At 46.3% G+C, this 18,187-nt stretch overlaps 1 protein-coding gene and 1 long non-coding RNA gene across 12 annotated transcripts in view; one reads left to right on the top strand and one right to left on the bottom strand.

Moving 5' to 3' along the window:
* The window catches only part of SNX19 (sorting nexin 19), a 36,894-nt gene extending 32,025 nt beyond the window's left edge, over nucleotides 1-4,869 (bottom strand). For 6 of the 7 annotated variants that reach the window (XR_009504528.1, XM_059930012.1, XM_059930015.1 and 3 more), the window contains exons 1-2: nucleotides 2,730-4,869; nucleotides 473-611 (exon numbers count right to left, since the gene is read on the bottom strand). Coding sequence is in view for 6 of the 7 variants with exons in the window: in XM_059930012.1 (XP_059785995.1) it covers nucleotides 473-611; nucleotides 2,730-4,442 (1,852 nt within the window). In the remaining variant the exon portion in view is untranslated. The remainder of the gene's footprint in view (nucleotides 1-472; nucleotides 612-2,729) is intronic. The other variant, XM_059930014.1, reaches the window with a different exon arrangement.
* Nucleotides 4,870-4,945: 76 nt separating this feature from the next.
* Nucleotides 4,946-18,187, top strand: part of LOC132369541 (uncharacterized) — a 358,827-nt gene continuing 345,585 nt past the window's right edge. For all 5 annotated transcript variants that reach the window (XR_009504437.1, XR_009504440.1, XR_009504438.1 and 2 more), the window contains exon 1: nucleotides 4,946-5,034. This is a non-coding gene — a long non-coding RNA (uncharacterized LOC132369541). The remainder of the gene's footprint in view (nucleotides 5,035-18,187) is intronic.

The following is an 18,187-nucleotide window of genomic DNA, read 5'->3' as shown; positions in this document are numbered from 1 at the left end:
TTACTAGCTTATTTTTCGAGTAAAATTTTATGTTTTCTTATTGTTCCTGTGCCTCACGAGTACCAAACAGCACACCAAAAAGCCTGTTGTTCAAGGAAAGCTGGCAAGGATTCCTAGATAATATTTTAATATCTAAGGGCAATCCATCTATGAATTTGGAAAAGTTAATTTAACACCTCACACCACCTCACAGGCACAGGTGGACTGTGCAAGTTTCCTTCCTAAGCTTAAACTAGATGGGGCCCCAGAACAAAGCATTCGGTGGCAAAGAAGCACCTCGCAAAGGATGTCATTAGCACTGTCCAGCACTAAAACCCAAAACACCCAAAAGCAAACTGGGGAGCACAGGATCCCTGAGGCTGCACGCTCCCCCTCCACCCTCCCCGCAAACCAACAGGCCTCCAGCCTCTCAGATCAGGGTGGCTCGATGTGAACAGCAAGCAGGCATTCTGGGGCTGGGGTAACTCCTGACTTTTGATGAACTTTCGTAGATCGGATTTCTCCTCCAGACGGGTCTGCAGATTCAGGAACTCACGGTAACGGCGGTTCACGGTGTGGTAGGCCAGCTGCTGCAGGCCACTGCTGTTCTCGCTGTCAAGGGCAGTCTCATACTGTCGGGTGAACAAATTTGTTTACTGCATCAGCTTACTGGTCACACAGTAAGAGCAGAGTAGGGGTAAAGGGAGCAAGATGTTCCTATGCTGTTCCTGAACCTATTCGATCTGACTGTTGCTCTAAGTTGTAATGAATAACTCAAACTGAGTGAATTACGGAACGAGATGCATTTCCCAACAGACGTGGCCTAGAAAGTGAAAAATGAGTTTTACTGCCCTCCACTCCTTCTTCCATCTCAAAGCTCTCCCTGCAAACACTCTCTTTACTTATAACTATTTTCAAATCCCAAAGACACAGTATAAAAAAGAAGGTACAACACTGATAAAAATGACACTGCCTCTTTCATCCCTAATTATGGGGTTGGATGTTATAAGGGGATAACCATCTTGTCATTATATGCAAGCAGTGATTATCTGTATTAGTTGGGGAAGAACAAATAATCCAAAACAGCCGATGAACAAAAATCATTTGTTTGCCTGGAATGCATTAAAGGAACATGTGTTTTTGTTTTGCCTTGGGCAAATTAATTATCATTCTTGGGAGTGACGCTGAATTTTTCTTCCCGAGCACAGATCATCTGTATGATGAGAAGTCATGTGGAGACTGGAGATGTTTTAAGGGGTCAGAGTCTGCTGTCTTCATAGGCTTGGAGAGCTGGTATGTGGGAAAAGACGACAGTGCTGAAAGTTCCCCCAAAGCAAACACCCTGAACAGCATGAAAGCTGCAACTTCATACCTACAGGGGGAGACTTTTTGACAGAGTAGTTAAGATATAATAAATTCTGTGGAAGAACAATATATGTGCTTGTTCTCATTAAGAGTAGGTTACTGTTATTGTTTGGTTAAGGTATTATACTGTGGGCAAGTGATGGAAGAAACGATCTCCTTGTTGGTGGGACTTGAGGCTGGTGTTTAAAATTTTTCTAGAGGCAGAGAGAGGTATTCTTTATGAGCTGAAATGAGCAAAGTAGTCCCTGAGACCAGTACTGAGAAGGAAGGGTCTAGATAAGACATGCATGTGGAATTCAGGTTAGAACTCTCAGACTTGGAGCACCTGGGAGTTATGATGCTCTCTGTGGAACAGTCTGCTCCTGGCGGGACACTATTTGATACTGATACGGTCCCAAGCTTGGCTGCACCTCAAAATCACTTGGGCTGGGCTTCCCTGGTGGCGCAGCGGTTGAGAATCTGCCTGCCAATGCAGGGGACACGGGTTCGAGCCCTGGTCTGGGAAGATCACACATGCCGCGGAGCAACTAGGCCCGTGAGCCACAATTACTGAGCTTGCGCGTCTGGAGCCTGTGCTCGGCGACAGGAGAGGCCGCGATAGTGAGAGGCCCGCGCACCGCGATGAAGAGTGGCCCCCACTTGCCACAACAAGAGAAAGCCCTCGCACAGAAACGAAGACCCAACGCAGCCATAAATAAATAAATAAATAAAAATTTAACAACAACAAAAAAAATCACTTGGGCTGCAGACTCTGCTGTCAGAACACGGATTCTGATAGGCGCTGACGGATTCTGAATGCGAATTTCCCAAGAATGGGCCCCAAGATTCGTATTTTTTAAAAATACAACTCTCCAGTTGACCTGGAGGCAGCCTGTCCCAAAACCAGCTTTAGGGAGCTGCTGCTCTAATGGAACCAGACACCTGATCCTTGAACCCCCTTCACATCGTTTCTGCCAAGCAGTTCCTACTACTGCTCTTAAACATCTCTAGGAATGAAAAACTTGCTACCTTTTGAGGTATATATAGGTAAATAACCTTCCTTCCTAAAACAAAAAGTATTAAAGATACTAGTACTTAAAAAAGAAAGAAATTAGCAGGGAAGAAGTTTGGAAAGAATCTCTGGACAAGACTGTATCCATTGGGAACCACTGAAAAATATGACTCTCGGTATAGCAAGATTCTAGGATTGTTTGTGAGGGTATCAGAGAGAGGCCTACTCTGCTTCACAAACGAGCTTCAGACCATTCACATACAGACGCTGGCTGAATTAACCATAGCAAACTAAGTAAGAGTAGCCTCTCCCCCTCAAAACACTAGCTTCACTGACTCTGCTTTCCGACTCATTCCCAGACCAGAGTGGACGACCACAGTTCTAACCCCGTTACCTTCACCGTGTAGAGCGTGTATGGGTGGAATCCGGTGCCACTGTGCTCTCGAGCAGTAATGGTGCCGGTAATACGAAGGTTCTGGATGACAACGGGGCCATCTGGACTGCTCAGGGGCTCAAAGCTGAAGGTGGCTGAGCTGAGGGGACCAGGTGGAGAGGAGGAGAGCAGTACCTGTGGGAGACCAGGATCTAGGGAGCTCACACCGTTGGTGAGATCTTTCTCTAAGCACGAGGGTCGTGGGGGACACATCCTTTCCGGACTGGCCAGCAAAGTTGTAAGAGAGGTGACATCTCCCTGCTCTACTTCCTTGTCTGCTGTGTCAATGTGGATCTCTGGGCAGGAATTCAGCATGGAGACAAGCAGGCCGGTCTCTGTTTCTGTCCCTGGACCCTCCTCAGCCTCTGCTCCTTCAATCCCTTCGGATCCCTCATCATCCTTAGACTCCAGAGACTGGGAACCCCCTAGGGCACACAAGGAGTCCTGAATCCTGGCAGAGAGGAAGTTGCCTGGGTTCATGAGCATGATGGCTTCTTTGCCCAGTTCAGACAACGGAGACTCCAGCTCTGCGTCTTCGGACAAGAACAGAGGCTGCAGGAAGTGAGAAGAGTTGTTTCCTACTTCTCTCTCTTCTAGCACTCCCCCCAAATCTCCCTCCAGGGCTTCGTGGCCTTCTTCAACTTCTGGGGAGGGGTGTGAAGGCTCACTACAGTCTAGGAGCACTGGGGCTGGAGAAGGGGCTCTCGCATCTGCTAGACTCTGGACCTCCACAATCAGTGGCAGAGATGTGGGCACTGAGGGCTGTTCCAGGGCGCTGGCTGGGCAGAGTGGCTTACCCACTGCTGCTGGGCCAGTTCTGGCCTTGGAAAAGATGCCCACTAGCACAAGGTGGATCCAGTCCGGGTCTGAGAGCTTGCCGATCAGCGGTAAGATGACATTGCAAGTAATGAGTTCCACCACTACATGGCGGCCGGTCCGGGTCTCCAAGTGGGGCTTTGGCACTAGGCCTCGAAGCAACACGTTCACGATGCCACGTGTGTAGGCGACCTCAGCCCTGGGACTCTGTACTGCGGGATGTGGGGCGGTGGCCTGGCAGTAAGCTTCCCAGAGCTGGGAGGGCTCACCTGTGCCACTCTGCTTCCCTGCCGTGGCCTCCTTTGCTTGAAGATAGCTCTGCAGGTGACAACCACAGAGAGTCAGAATCCTCTGGGCAAGAGCATGTCTGTCCACCCTGGCCATCCTCCTCCGGAGCTCCTGGACCAACCCTCGCATGGCTGCCTCCATTTCCTCCTCGAAGGCGGGCTCCTGGCTCACCGTGCGATACCAGGACGACACGAAGTCCCGCATGACCATCCGGATGGTGCGGTCGATCTCCTGCTCCAGCTGCCTCTCGGCCTCGGGGTTTGGGGGGCAGACGGCCATGGGGATGAAGCGCTCCAGGTGCAGCCGACCCGAAGGCCCCACGATGGCGTCGGAGCCCAGCCATCCTCCCAGCACCAGCAGCAGCGCAGACAGAAGGCACAGGAGCCACACGTTGACCAGGAGATGGATGACCAGGAGCCAGCCAAGCACCGCCCCCAGGGCCACCAGCTTCCGGCTACTCAGCAGGTGACTAAGGCTGGGCCCGGCCGGGGGCTCCTGCGCCGCGGTCGCGGTCTCTGCCTTCATGGCGAGCGGGAGGGGGCTTCCCAGACCAGCTCCCCCCTCCTCCATGTCAGAGCCGGCGATGGGGCGCCGACTGCGGCGCGGACACGAGAGCCGGGCGGCGGGCCCCGACGTCCTACAGGCAGGGCCCGGCGACAGGAGCGGCTCGGCGGCTCGGCCTCGCCGCAGCCCCCTCCGGCCGGGGCGCGGCCCTCGAGGAAAACCCTGCGGCCTTCATGGTGCCCGGGCGGCGGCCCGCGGCCTCAGAGGGTGGGCAGGGCCGTGGGCCCACCGAACACTCACGGACGCCGAGGACCGGGGCGCCCGGGAACGGCTCGCGCTGCGCCCCGCCCCGCTGAGTCCCACCTGCAGTGAACGCAGCGGCGCCTCCTCCGCAGCCTCAGAGGGGCCCTCGCCAGGCTGGAGCCGCCGGGCGCCTGCGCTCCGCAACCCGGCTCTGGTCTAAGCGGCCGGCCGGCCGGGCACCGGCGACCACTTCCGGGTCGGCGGGCGCGAGGCATGTTGGGAGAGCGCCGCGCGCCCCGCGTCCCGGCGCGTCCCGGCGCCGCCTGGTGGTGAGGAGCCGCCGTGAGCGCACAGCGCGAGCCTGCCAAGCGTGCGCCCACTTCCCGGAGGTGCGGACCTGTGAGCAGGCTTGCAGGTAAGGACCCTCCGAGACTCACTTCCCGCTCCAGGGATTAAATGAAGTTTGCAGACACCGGGTACCGTTTAGGTAAACTCAGTAGTTGAGTTACTTTAATCTCATGTGGGCATTTTTTAGTTGGCCTGGTGATACATTTTAACGTTCACCCCCCACTCCCCACCGCCCCTCTCCCAACACCCATGCTCAGCTCACAGAACTTGTGCTGAGGAATTGCTGAATACAAGGCATAAAACATTAACGCAGAGATAGATTTATTCCTAAAATTTCATAATACCGTTTAATAAAATCTTCTTTTGTGATTTGGGGTTATTTGCTGGTGGCATTGCCCGAGCAATCAAATCTTTTGAGCGTCTGCTAGGTTCAATCCCTGTGATAGGTAGTGTGGAGGAGTAGAAGCGGTCCTTGTCCTCAAGAACCTTGCAGGTAATTGCGGAGACGAGTTCTTGGGTCATGAGTGAATATTTAATAATGCACGTCAGTATGGGATATGGTCAAATGCAAATTATTATACGTATGAGGGGGAGGAAAGGTCACCGTGGGTTGTAGTGGTTAAGGGAGACCTCAAAGAGAAGGGAGCCTTTCTGCTGCCTTTCTATTCCCCTCCATCTCTTCTTCCCTTTTCCTCCCCAATTATATAGGAAAAGAAAGCAGAGGTAGAGATGTATGTTCAGACAGTCTTCTGATAGATTTGCTTGGGAATGTGCTCTGTTTGATTGGTTTTGGGTTTTTTGCCTTCAGTTGTCCACACAGACGGAATTACCTGTAGGAAAATTAAGTATCCGACAATAGCACTGACCAGGTGTAAGAGTGTTGGTGCCAGTTTCATGTGAAGCCGGCTTCCTTCAGCATTTTGGTCCCCGGGAGCTCCGTGTGCATGTGGCTTTCCTTTTTATTTTGGCACAGGACGTGTATCATTTGTACAGGGCTGTTCATGGTTGTCTTCAACACTCTCTGTGCTGTTAGCAGCCTTTCATCGTGATGGCCTTAGTCCCCACATATTTAGAGGAATCTTCAGGCAAACTCCAGCCCAAAATTGTGCCGACAGGAAGCATATCGTGGCTTCTCCTCTCATCTCCTTTTCTGCTTTTGGGGTAAAGATCTCTTTTGAATGCAAAGGGAACCATCGTTTAGATGTGGGGCATAGTTCATGACTATCACTTCTAAAGCAAAAGTTGGATTTAGCATCAAAGTGCCCACAAAGCAAACTGGGCACATTCCTGAGCTCCCAGAACGCTGGCCACTTTGCTGGTGCTCTGCTTCTCACAGAAAAGGAGCCTCAGAAGTGAGTGCTGCTGTCTCTGTCCTCCCAGACCATTCCATTGTCCTCAGGGGCAGTTAGAAGATCACAGAGAAATGTCCCTGCCACCGAGCCAAGAACTAAAATAAGAAGTGGATGACGGGGACTCCCCTGGTGGCGCAGTGGTTAAGAATCCGCCTGCCAATGCAGGGGACACGGGTTCAAGCCCTGCGCTGGGAAGATCCCACATGCCATGGAGCAACTAAGCCCATGTGCCACAACTGCTGAGCCTGTGCTCTAGAGTCCGCGAGCCACAACTGCTGAGCCTGTGTGCCACAACTACTGAAGCCCGTGTGCCTAGAGCTCGTGCTCCACAACAAGAGAAGCCACTACAATGAGAAGCCTGCACACCGCAACGAGTAGACCTCGCTCGCCGCAACTAGAGAAAGCCCGCGTGCAGCAACAAAGACTCAATGCAGCCAAAAATAAATAAATAAATAAATAAACTTATTAAAAAAAAAAAAAGAAAAGAAGTGGATGATGGAGGGACTGAGGATGAATCTGAAGACTTCCCCAAGATGGTTCAGAGAGGAAGTTTACTCTGCAGCAGAATCTGGAATGCTCAGGGCAGGAAGAAACTGACCTTGTAAGTGGGCACTGTGCCACCTGACCAGATGGTCTGGAGCACTGAGGTAGCCGAGAGTGCCTTCCTGATCCTGAAGTGGATGTGATGAGGCAGGACCCGCAGATGAACATGCCAGCGCACTTGTCATTTTGACTGGTGTGAGCTGCTGCCTGGGGGTCTGGGGCGAAGGGCCTCAGTCTCCAAACAGATTAATCACTGGGAGGAGGTGGGAGCAGGACTGGTGTCTGGTGGTGGTGACGGTGTGTGTACATGGCGGGGGAGGCTGGCTGTTTGGCCACATCATTCACTATCTCTGAGATCCTTCTTTCTTTCCTTCTTATCATTTCTCAAAATATTCTAGGCGTCTTGCCAGAGTGCTGGGGATAACAGGACACATAAGACACTGTAATTCACCTAAGGGAACTCAGTCTAGTTACAGGACAGAGACACTATTGTGGTGGTTTTTTTTTTTTTTTTTACATTTTGGCCATGTGGCATGTGGGATCTTAGTTCCCTGACCAGGGATCGAACCATGCCCCCTATGGTGGAAGCACAGAGTCCTAACCACTGGACCGCCAGGGAAGTCCCTGTTGTGTATTGTTTTTTTGTTTTTTTTCACCTTTATTGGAGTATAATTGCTTTACAATGTTGCGTTAGTTTCTGCTGTACAACAAAGTGAATCAGCTATATGTATACATATATCCCCATATCCCCTCCCTCTTGAGCCTCCCTCCCACCCTCCCTATCCCACGCCTCCAAGTTGTCACAAAGCACCAAGCTGATCTCCCTGTGCTATGCAGCAGCTTCCCACTAGCTGTTTTACATTTGGTAGTGTATATATGTCAATGCCATTCTCTCACTTTGTCCCAGCCTCCCCTTCCCCACCTCCCCAGTGTCCTTAAGTCCATTCTCTACGTCTGCGTCTTTATTCCTGCCCTGCCACTAGGTTCATCAGTACTGTTTTTCTAGATTCCATATATATGCGTTAGCATACGATATTTGTTTTTATCTTTCTGATTTACTTCACTCTGTATGACAAACTCTAGGTCCATCCACCTCACTACAAATAACTCAATTTCGTTCCTTCTTATGGCTGAGTAATATTCCATTGTATATATGTGCCACATCTTCTTTATCCATTCTTCTGTCGATGGACATTTAGATTGCTTCCATGTCCTGGCTATTGTAAATAGTGCTGCAGTGAACATTGGGGTGCATGTGTCTTTTTGAATTATGGTTTTCTCAGGGTATATGCCCAGTAGTGGGATTGCTGGGTCGTATGGTAGTTCTATTTTTAGTTTTTTAAGGAACCTCCATGTTCTCCCTAGTGGCTGTATCAATTTACATTCCCACCAACAGTGCAGGAGTGTTCCCTTTTCGCCACACCCTCTCCAGCATTTATTGTTTGTAGATTTTTTGATGATGGCCATTCTGACTGGTGTGAGGTGATACCTCATTGTGGTTTTGATTTGATCTAATGATTAGAGATGTTGAGCATCTTTTCATGTGTCTGTTGGCAGTCTGTATATCTTCTTTGGAGAAATGTCTATTTAGGTCTTCTGCCCATTTTTGGATTGGGTTGTTTGTTTTTTTGATATTGAGCTGCATGAACTGCTTGTATATTTTGGAGATTAATTTGGAGATTTATCCTTTGTCAGTTGCTTCATTTGCAAATATTTTCTCCCATTCTGAGGGTTGTCTTTTGGTCTTGTTTATGGTTTCCTTTGCTGTGCAAAAGCTTTTAAGTTTCATTAGGTCCCATTTGTTTATTTTCGTTTTTATTTCCATTACTTTAGGAGGTGGGTCAGAAAGGATCTTGCTCTGATTTATGTCATAGAGTGTTCTGCCTATGTTTTCCTCTAAGAGTTTGATAGTGTCTGGCCTTACATTTAGGTCTTTAATCCATTTTGAGTTTATTTTTGTGTATGGTGTTAGGGAGTGTTCTAATTTCATTCTTTTACATGTAGCTGTCCAGTTTTCCCAGCACCACTTATTGAAGAGGCTGACTTTTCTCCATTGTATATTCTTGCCTCCTTTGTCAAAGATAAGGTGACCATATGTGCGTTGGTTTATCTCTGGGCTTTCTATCCTGTTCTATTGATCTATATTTCTGTTTTTGTGCCAGTACCATACCATCTTGATTACTGTAGCTTTGTAGTATAGTCTGAAGTCAAGGAGTTTGATTCCTCCAGCTCCATTTTTCTTTCTCAAATTGCTTTGGCTATTCAGGGTCTTCTGTGTTTCCATACAAATTGTAAAGTTTTTTGTTCTGGTTCTGTGAAAAATGCCATTGGTAATTTGATAGGGATTGCATTGAATCTGTAGATTGCTTTGGGTAGTATAGTCATTTTCATGTGTATTGTTTTGATATGGTTTCAAATCCACTTGTTTGTGACTTAAGTTGACTTAATCCACTTCTTTATGACAAAAGACCCAAAAAAGTTGTTTTTAGAAGTAAAGTTGTTTTGATATAAGAGTAAAGTATGTTGTGACATCATCTCATCAGTTGACCTTGATGAGCACTTAGCAGCTCAGCTGCTGAGGGACCCCTGGGGGCTTATCGATAAGAACATGTTGGGAAGCAACCCCGGGGAGGAGACACTGAGACTCTAAATACCGAGAGTTTGTGAGGAATATCTGAGAGTTTCTGTGTGGGCAAAAGCCACCATTTGCTGGTTTAGGTCTCTTAAGATCCTGAGACACCTGCTCCTGCCGTGGCCAGGCTGCTCTGGGCCGGCAGTGGTGGGAAACTGTGCAGCGGTCTCAGGCAGAGAGGGGACGGCGTTCCTGCCAGAGGAGTGCTCCTCTGGGCAGTGGCACCAGCACTGAGAAGGTCCCTGGAGTGATAACCCTTGGAGCAGCCTCGCCTGCCCCCAGCACCAACACCTTGTTCCCTAGCAATGTACGCTAGCAACAACGGACTCTAGTTGTGAGCTGGCAGCTGGAAGTCAGCTCTCGGTGGCTTTCCCAGGTACCAGCTCGTATAAAGGTACAGCTTGAACTACATTTGGTCTTTATTTCTTTCATCTCCCCTCGCCTGGAACAAGAGTGTAATTTATCATTTGTTTGGTGTCTGTTATTTCTTTATGGGCTTATTAAGAGACATTACCCTGTATGCTCTTTGCTTGTGCAATTCCCACAGTGAACCTGTGTTCAATAAACTATTGGCAAAGACAAGCTCAGTCTCTGAGCTTAATTTTGCCCCCAAAACAAAACAGACATGTAAGTAGATAAATATAACTAAATGTTATCCCGTGGGGTATGCTAGTTGCAGTAGAAGTACAATAACCTGGGAACTCAGAGGAGGGTGGTCAACTGGGGAATTGGGTGGTGCCGTTAAAGTCTTCATAGAAAGTTTACTCTTCAGTTGGAAAAAGAAAAAGAAGTAAGTTATTTTAGGTGAATGGAGGGTACAGAGAGCAAGGGGAATGGGGGGCTGTCTTTTAGGCAGAGGCAGCCATGAGAAACAAGCAGGGACAAGGCAGGGGTGCTGTAGCAAGAGGACAGGACGGAGGCAGCTCATGTCCCACCTCGATTTTCTCTCAAAAAGAGGAGTCACGGTAATGCAGGGAAAAGAGGGGTAGTGACGGGACAGGTGACTTGGGAAGAGTTGATGGTGTGGAATTATTGCTACAAGAAGTAGAAGGAAGTAATGAAGGTCATGGAGAAAAAGGAAGGGGGACCAAGGACCAAGCTGAGGTTAAATATCACGACTTTGTAGTGGTGCCAGTATGTGTTATTGAGCTATTTTCTCCTGAGGTGTTTAGCCCTCTCAGTATAGGAGAGAAGAAGGAAGGGGGCTGGTTTGCTGTGATATCTGAGGTGTCTGGGTAGAGGAAGTGAAGGGATGAGTTGCTCGGACCTTGGCATCCTGAGGAGAGAGCTGCTCAGGTTTAAATTCACGGTGTCTGGGTGTCCAGGGAAGGAAATGCAACAGGAAAGGGAAATGAGTTGTGAGAACAGGGTTAGGGGTCCTGGGAGAGAGGGAGCGGGCCAGAAGAACAGGAATCTGTGGTTATAGATTTGCCTCTTGGAGCCTAGGTTTGTGTGCTGGTGATGCCCTACCAAATTACTACAAACTCAGTACATTTATTCTCCTACAGTGCGAGAGGTCAGAAGTCTAGGCTGAGTTGGCAGGGCGGCATTCCTTTTGGAGGCTCTAAGAGAGGGTCTGCTTTCTTGCCCTTTCCAGCTGCCTGCATCCCCTCGCTCACGGCCTCATGTTACATCATCCTCTGCGTCTGTTGTCACGTCTCTTTCACTCTGACCTTCTTGACTTCCTCTTACAAAGACCACTGTGATTGCATTGAGCCCTCCCAGACAACCCAGGAGAGTCTTCCCATGTCAAGATTCTTACCTTAATCACACCTGCAAAATCCCTTTTGCCATGTACGGTAACATAGTCACAGGTTCTGGGGATTAAGGTGAGGACATCTTTGGGGGTCCATTATTTGACTTTCTACAGAACCTTCGTATCTAGAGATGAAAACGTTTCTGTGATGGTGAAGTCTGGGTGTGGCAAAGTAATGAGTTCCTGAAGTAGAGTATGGATAATGTATTAGGGCTGAGGAAGAAACTCTGAATCTGTTTTTGAGAGGCTGATCCACACAGGATTGGCGGTCACTAATGCTAAGCTAGGGAGAGGGACCATGGTCTTGGTACACACGTTCTCAATAAATGAGAAGGATGGCCAGGAGGTTGATGGATGATATAATGAGAAGAGTAAAGTATGGAAATACCAAAAAAGGAGGAGGAAATTTTGCACAAATTAGAAATTGAGTCATCTGAAAGAAGCTATGCAGGGCTGGGACATTGCTGTGACATCTCACACCCTGCCTTAGACGCAGTGTTGAAAAATAAATAGCCACCAGAAGGCAGCAGGGAAAAATTGCATCTTATCTATTCATTCACTCTCTATTCATAAATCCATCCATCCATTCATCCAACAGACATTAACCAGATATTGAGAATTCAAAGATGGATTTCATATGGTTGCTTTTCTTAAAGGATTCACAATCTAGTGATAGGCACTGACAGAATGTGTAAAGTTCTATAAAAAAATGTGTCAGAACATGGGAATGCAGAGAATTAGGGGATGTTTCATGGAAGAGGTGACATTTGAGTTGGCCTTGGAGGATGGCTAAATTTCCCATGAAGATGAGAGGAACTGGTCATTTCAGGAATAAGGAATACTGAGTAAGCTCCCGAACTAGTTTGCTGGGACTGTTATAACAATATACCACAGACCTTCAGCAACAGAAATTTATTGTCTCACAGTTCTGGAGGATGGAAGTCCAAGGTTAAGGTGCTGACTGGCCTCTATGGAGGCCTCTCTCCTTGGCTTGCAGATGGCGGTCTTGCTGTGTCTTCACACGTGCCTTTCCTTTGTGGGGCCTCCCTGGTGTCTCCCTCTCTTTTAAGGACACCAGTCATGTAGGATTAGGGTCCACCCATGTAACCTCATTTAACCTTAGTCACCCTTTAAAGGCCTGTATTAGTCAGGGTTCTCCAGGGAAACAGAACATATACACGTATACGTATATGTAGACGTAGCTGCACATTTATTATGGGGAGTTGCCAGTGAGGCTGAGAAGTCCCAGGATGTGCCATCGGTCAGCTGGATGCCCAGGAGAGCTGATGGTGTGGTTTAATCTGAGCCTGAAAACCTGAGAACCAGGGAGCTGTGGTATAAATCCCAGTCCAGGAGCCAAAGAAGGTGAGATGAGATGTCCCAGTTTGGTCCATGAGGCAGGAGAAAAGGGGTAAATTCTTCCTGCTTCCTCTGCCTCTTGTTCTGTTCAGACCCTCGATGGATTGGATGAGGCCCACCCACGTTTGGGAGGATGCTTTACTTTACTGAGTCCACTGATTCAAATGTTAATCTCTTCCAGCAACACCTCACAGACGCACCCAGAAATCATGTTTACTTTGAGCACCCTGTAGCCAGTCAAGTTAACATAAAATTAACTGTCACCAGGCCCTGTTTCTAAATACAGTCACTTCTGAGGTGTACCGGGGGGTTAGGACTTCAACATATGAATTTTAGGGGGACACAATTCAGTCCATAACAGTTCCTTTCTATCTGTGGGTTCTCTGAATGGTCACATTTTGATGATCAAGATACCGAAAAAGACAATGATAATTTTAGTAGTTTTCAAGGCACATAAAAATGGAAATAACAATGACCTGCAAGTTAAAGAGACCTAGGCTTAAATTCTACGTCTGGCTGTACAAAATACTAAGTGTTCTAATAGTCTCTTCCATGGCAGAACAACTAGGTCCTGAATAGAAAATACTTTTTGATGAATTGGGCTCATAAGAGGATGAGAAGTAGGTGATGAGTTCAAGGTACACTGTCTTGGCCCACTCCATTAAGTTCCATAGTCATTAGCTACTACATTAACAGTTAAAAGGGAAAATTCATATTCTCTCAGCAGATGCAGAAAAAGCATGTAATAATATTCAATATTCATTCATGACTTTGAACTAAAAGCAAAACAAAGAAACCTCATAACAAACCATGATAGGAAGGTATTTCCTTGACTTAAAATATCATTCTGAGTGGGAAACATAAAAGCATTTTTTCCATGCAATTATTTTATTATATTTAAATATGTTAATAGGTCTATTGAGGTCTAGTTGACATAAAATAAATTGCACATACTAAAAGCACACAAGTTGATAAGCTCTGACATATGTATACACCCATGAAACCACCACCGCAGTCATAATAACGTATCCATCATCTTCACAAGTTCCCTCCTGCCCTGTCAGCATTGCCCTGCCCCCTCCCCCAGGCTTTCTCTCACTTTAGAACAGTTTGAATTTTGCAGAAATCATACACAATGGATTTCTGTGTGTCTGGCTTCTCTTACCCAGCATAGTTATTTTGAGGTGGATCAACTGTTTATTCCTTTTTATACCTGAGAAGTGTGTCCCACTGTATGGATATACGATAACGTGTTTATTCATTCACCTATTGGTGGACGTTGGATTGTTTGAAGTTTATGACTATTACAGATGAAGCTGGTGTGAACTTTTGTGTGCAAGTCTTTGTATGGAGATATCCTTTCATTTCTCTTAGAAAAATGCCTATGGGGGCTGCCGAAGGCTCCAAACAGCATCCCTATTGATCACTGACCTTCAAGCACCATTGATCTGCTGGGTCACGTGGCCCAAGTGGCAGAGCAGCATGCATTTCAGCCTGGACCCGTTGCAGAACCTTCTCTTGTTCTGGGCCCTAGTCAAAACTAGCAGCTTTTCATGTCACTTGGAAGTGGGCCAGAGTAATGACCCGAATGAGGAATAGGTTGCCTCTAAAATCCAAAGTGGGCCGCTAGGCATTGTTCCTGGGGTATACAGGAATATCTCAACATGCACCACAGCACTGGATTTCTAGAAATTTCACGGAGGTGGAAGGCATCTGAATTTTTCTTGTATTTATTTCCCACCCTCTGATGTGCAAATGTCTTACCAATAAGTCTAGAATAGTTGCCAGTTCTAGCCTGCTAGCTCATCAATGTCAATAATATTATCAGTGGAATGAAACAGCGTGATGTTCTGTGGAAGGTAAAGGCAGCCAAGTCTCTGTGGACGAACTTAACGACCTAAGGCTGGAGCATGGATGTACCCCTCTCAGGACAGCGAAGGCATGTTGCCAGCTTAAGTGCTTCTGGTGGTCTTTACTAATAGCCATCAAGAAAAAAGCCTTTCCCAGATGAACAGCTGCATAACAGGTAGGAGGGATGTGCTAATGTGTTCAAGCAGTGAAATCACATCTGGAACAGCAGATGTAATTGGAGTCCCCACCTGATGAAGTTTATGATAATCTACTGCCAGTCTCCAAGATCCAGCTGTTTTCTGCACTGACCAAATAGGGGAGTTGAATGCGGATGTGGTGGGAATCACCGGCCCTGCATCCTTCAAGTCCTTGATGGTGGCACCAATCTCTGATCCATCCAGGAACATGGCGTTGCTTTTGGTTTACTGTTTTCCTAGGAAGAGGCAGTTTTAGTGGCTTCCACTTGGCCTTTTCTATGATAGTAGCTCTCACTCTACAGGCTAGGGAGGCAGTGTGGGGATCCTGCCAATTGCTCGGTATGTCTGCTCCAATTTCGCATTCTGGAACTGTGGAAATAACCACAGGATGGGTTCATGGGCCCACTGGACCCACTGTGAGATGGACCTGAACTAAAACCCCATTGATCATCTCACCTCCACAAGCCTGTACTCTGACTGATGGGCCACAGTGACATTTTGGGCCTCCTGGAATTAATGACAGTTCAGAACCTGTGTTCAGTAATCCCCCAAAGTCTGATTATTTTCCTTTTCCCTAATGAACATCACCCTGGTAAAACACGTTCAAGTCTGAGAATTGATTGAAGGGGCATCACTTTCTGTTTTGTTGATTCAAGTTAGACTTCTATACACTTGACCTAGAGCTCTTCCACTTAATTTAGCAGATTGCCCATCTATTTCTCCTCTAGGGATGATGATCAACTAGCCAATGCCATAGGTCCCTGTGAGTCAGATTATTCTGATTACTGCTTTGACCCGGCTGTCCTATGGTAATCACACCCACCTTGTCTTTGACGGTTAAGTGCCCCCACTTGACCCGTGCTTCCAAGGGATCCAATTATCTCTATTGCATTTAAGTATCTTATTCAGAGGCAGTAGATCCTGCTGTCATTTCTGGGCTACAGAGAAGAGTGACCACAGTTAAGGATGCCAGGGCTCCCCTCACCATTTATTTCCCCTGTTTGTGGCGAAAGGCATGTCACTTGCACCTTCTCACACAGAGCGAGCAGGTCTTATGTGATAAATTCATTGTAACATTCTAATCTCCCTAATAAGCCTTTGGATACTTTCCTCTACAGTACACCAAGGCAGTTCTGGCATTTCATTTTCACGTGGTGTTGGCCAACTTTCTGTCCGTGTTTCAGCTAATTAACCAAACAAACAGGGAACTTTCTAACCCCTGAAGCTATAACATTGAATCCTGAATCTCTGCTTAGTGGGCCCATATCAATAAATTTGACCTGATCCAATTCTACCATTTTCCCCACACCCTTAATGTCTCTTACTACACATATTCTCCAGATTTCTGTCTGTATAAATTGGAAAAATCATGCAGTGCTTTTCGAGTGTAGTACACCTCCTAACAGGTCACGCTTTGTGTCTCACCAGTGGGGGCCTGCTGGGATTTGAATCCTGCTATAGGTCTAGAAACAAAGATGGGTCAACCTGGGGGGGGGGGGGTGGGCCCCGAGGAGAGCCAGCAGCATCTTGCAAGGCAGCTACTCAGGACGGGTCGTTACAGTTTCCTCAGGCAAAGCTGGGCCAACCTCTTCAGCCGGGGAGAGAAGGGCTGCTTCTACCAGCAAAGAAGACCCAGCAGGCTTTAAGGGTTTAGCATCCCCAGCTGCATCAGGATCTGCCCGTATGTCGTCCCCATTCCAATCTTCAGGATCCTGTTCCTTCCCAGACAGTGCTCTCTGTTTAACAGAGTATATATCCTGTGAAGTTGAGAACTCAGTTTGCTTTGTAATTCAGCTACTTGTAGGGTGAGACTCGGAGTTAGGCTTTCAGAAATCTCAGTTCTGCAGCTGTAGGAGATGCAGTTTTCTTTCACGGATGGCATAGACACTTTCAGTTAATTGACGCTGCGTTTGAGCTGGGAACTTGAGGCCTTGAACTCTTCCTTTTCTTTTCCTACTTTCTCCAGTGCACTTAGGGGCAACCAGCCAAGCTCATTATCCTTGTTATTTTAACTAAACTAGGTATCAAATACGTGGTCACCCAGCACCTTGCTTTTTATAAGCATTTGATTAGAGTATCCAGTGATGATATTCTGTATATTTTTTGCCACATCACACCACAGACTATCAGTGCTTTTTACCACTGGAAGTGTTGTCATTAATGCCTTTAAATATAGTCTGATTAGAGAACCAATTCCAGAGATCCCAAACCAATTCAGAAAACTTATACTTAAGATTCTGTTTCTCTCTCTCTTTATATATGTCCTGCATATATAGAGGATTTAAATAACAAATATACGTTTATTATAGTATTATAAATAATATATGTTTATGAATATATTAACTAAATAATAAATGTATACATGTATAAATTATCTGTCTGTCTAGAGATTTGTTTCAAGGAATTGCCTCATGCAGTCGTAGGGGCTTGCATATCCAAAATCTGTAGGGCAAATCACAGGCAGAAATTGATGCTGCAGTGTTGGGGGAGAATTTCTCATTTGGAAAATCTCACATTTTGGTCTGAAGGACTTTCAGCTGTTGCGATGAGGCCCACCCACATTATCCAGGACAGTCTCCTTTACTTAAAGTCGATTGATTGTAGATGTTAACCACACCTACAAAATACTTTCACAGCTGCTAGATTAGTGTAGATTAAATAACTGGGTGCTATGCCTAGCTAAGTCGAGGCATCAAAACTAACACATCATCTAATAATTTTTCTATATCCATTGAAATAATCATATGGTTTGTTAATATATAAGTTTCTCTGACGAATGTTCTAATGCTAACCCAACCTTGGATTCCTGGGACAAGCCCCTTTTGGTCACAATATATTATTCTTTTTAAAAATATTATTAGATTTGATTGGCTAAAATTTTGTTAAGACTTTTTGCATCTATATTTATGAGGGATATGTATAGCTGTAGTTCTCTTGTAATGTCTTAGGTTTGGGTGTCAGAGGAATAGTGGCCTTAAAGAATGAATTGGGAAGAAGTTCTTTATTTTCCATTTCTCTGCCATTATTCTTTTTTATGCTCTGCTAAAAATTTGGCTAACAAGATCCCTTTCAAACTGTGTTCTAGCTTTATTAGTGTTGGAATGATTATGTGGTTTTTGTGCATTTATTTCTAACCCATTTGTGTTATGTTTAAAGTGGGTTTCTTGTAGGCATAGACTCCTTGCTTTTTTATCTATGTGGATGTTTAGACCATCTGTATTTAATGTGCCAATTTATATGGTTGAGTTTCAATCTACCATCTTGCTATTTGTTTTTCATTTGTCCCATCTATTCTTTGTTTCTTTTCTTCTGTTTTTCTTCCCTCTTTTGGATTAAATGAACATTTTAACGATTCTATATTTTCTTCTTTATTGCCTCATTTGCTATAATTTTTTAAGTGTTTCATTTAAGGTTTATAAGACACATTGTTAATTTAATACAGTCTACTTTCAGGTAATGTTATACCACTTTACATATAATTTAAGAATATTACAACAGTCTACTTCCATTTTTCGGTTTCTGACCACGGT

The sequence above is a fragment of the Balaenoptera ricei genome, chromosome 8 (genome assembly GCF_028023285.1).
Source record: "Balaenoptera ricei isolate mBalRic1 chromosome 8, mBalRic1.hap2, whole genome shotgun sequence".
NCBI lineage: Eukaryota > Metazoa > Chordata > Mammalia > Artiodactyla > Balaenopteridae > Balaenoptera > Balaenoptera ricei.
The sequence above is the reverse complement of the archived record's forward strand: the minus strand, read 5'-3'. Positions and strand labels throughout refer to the sequence as shown.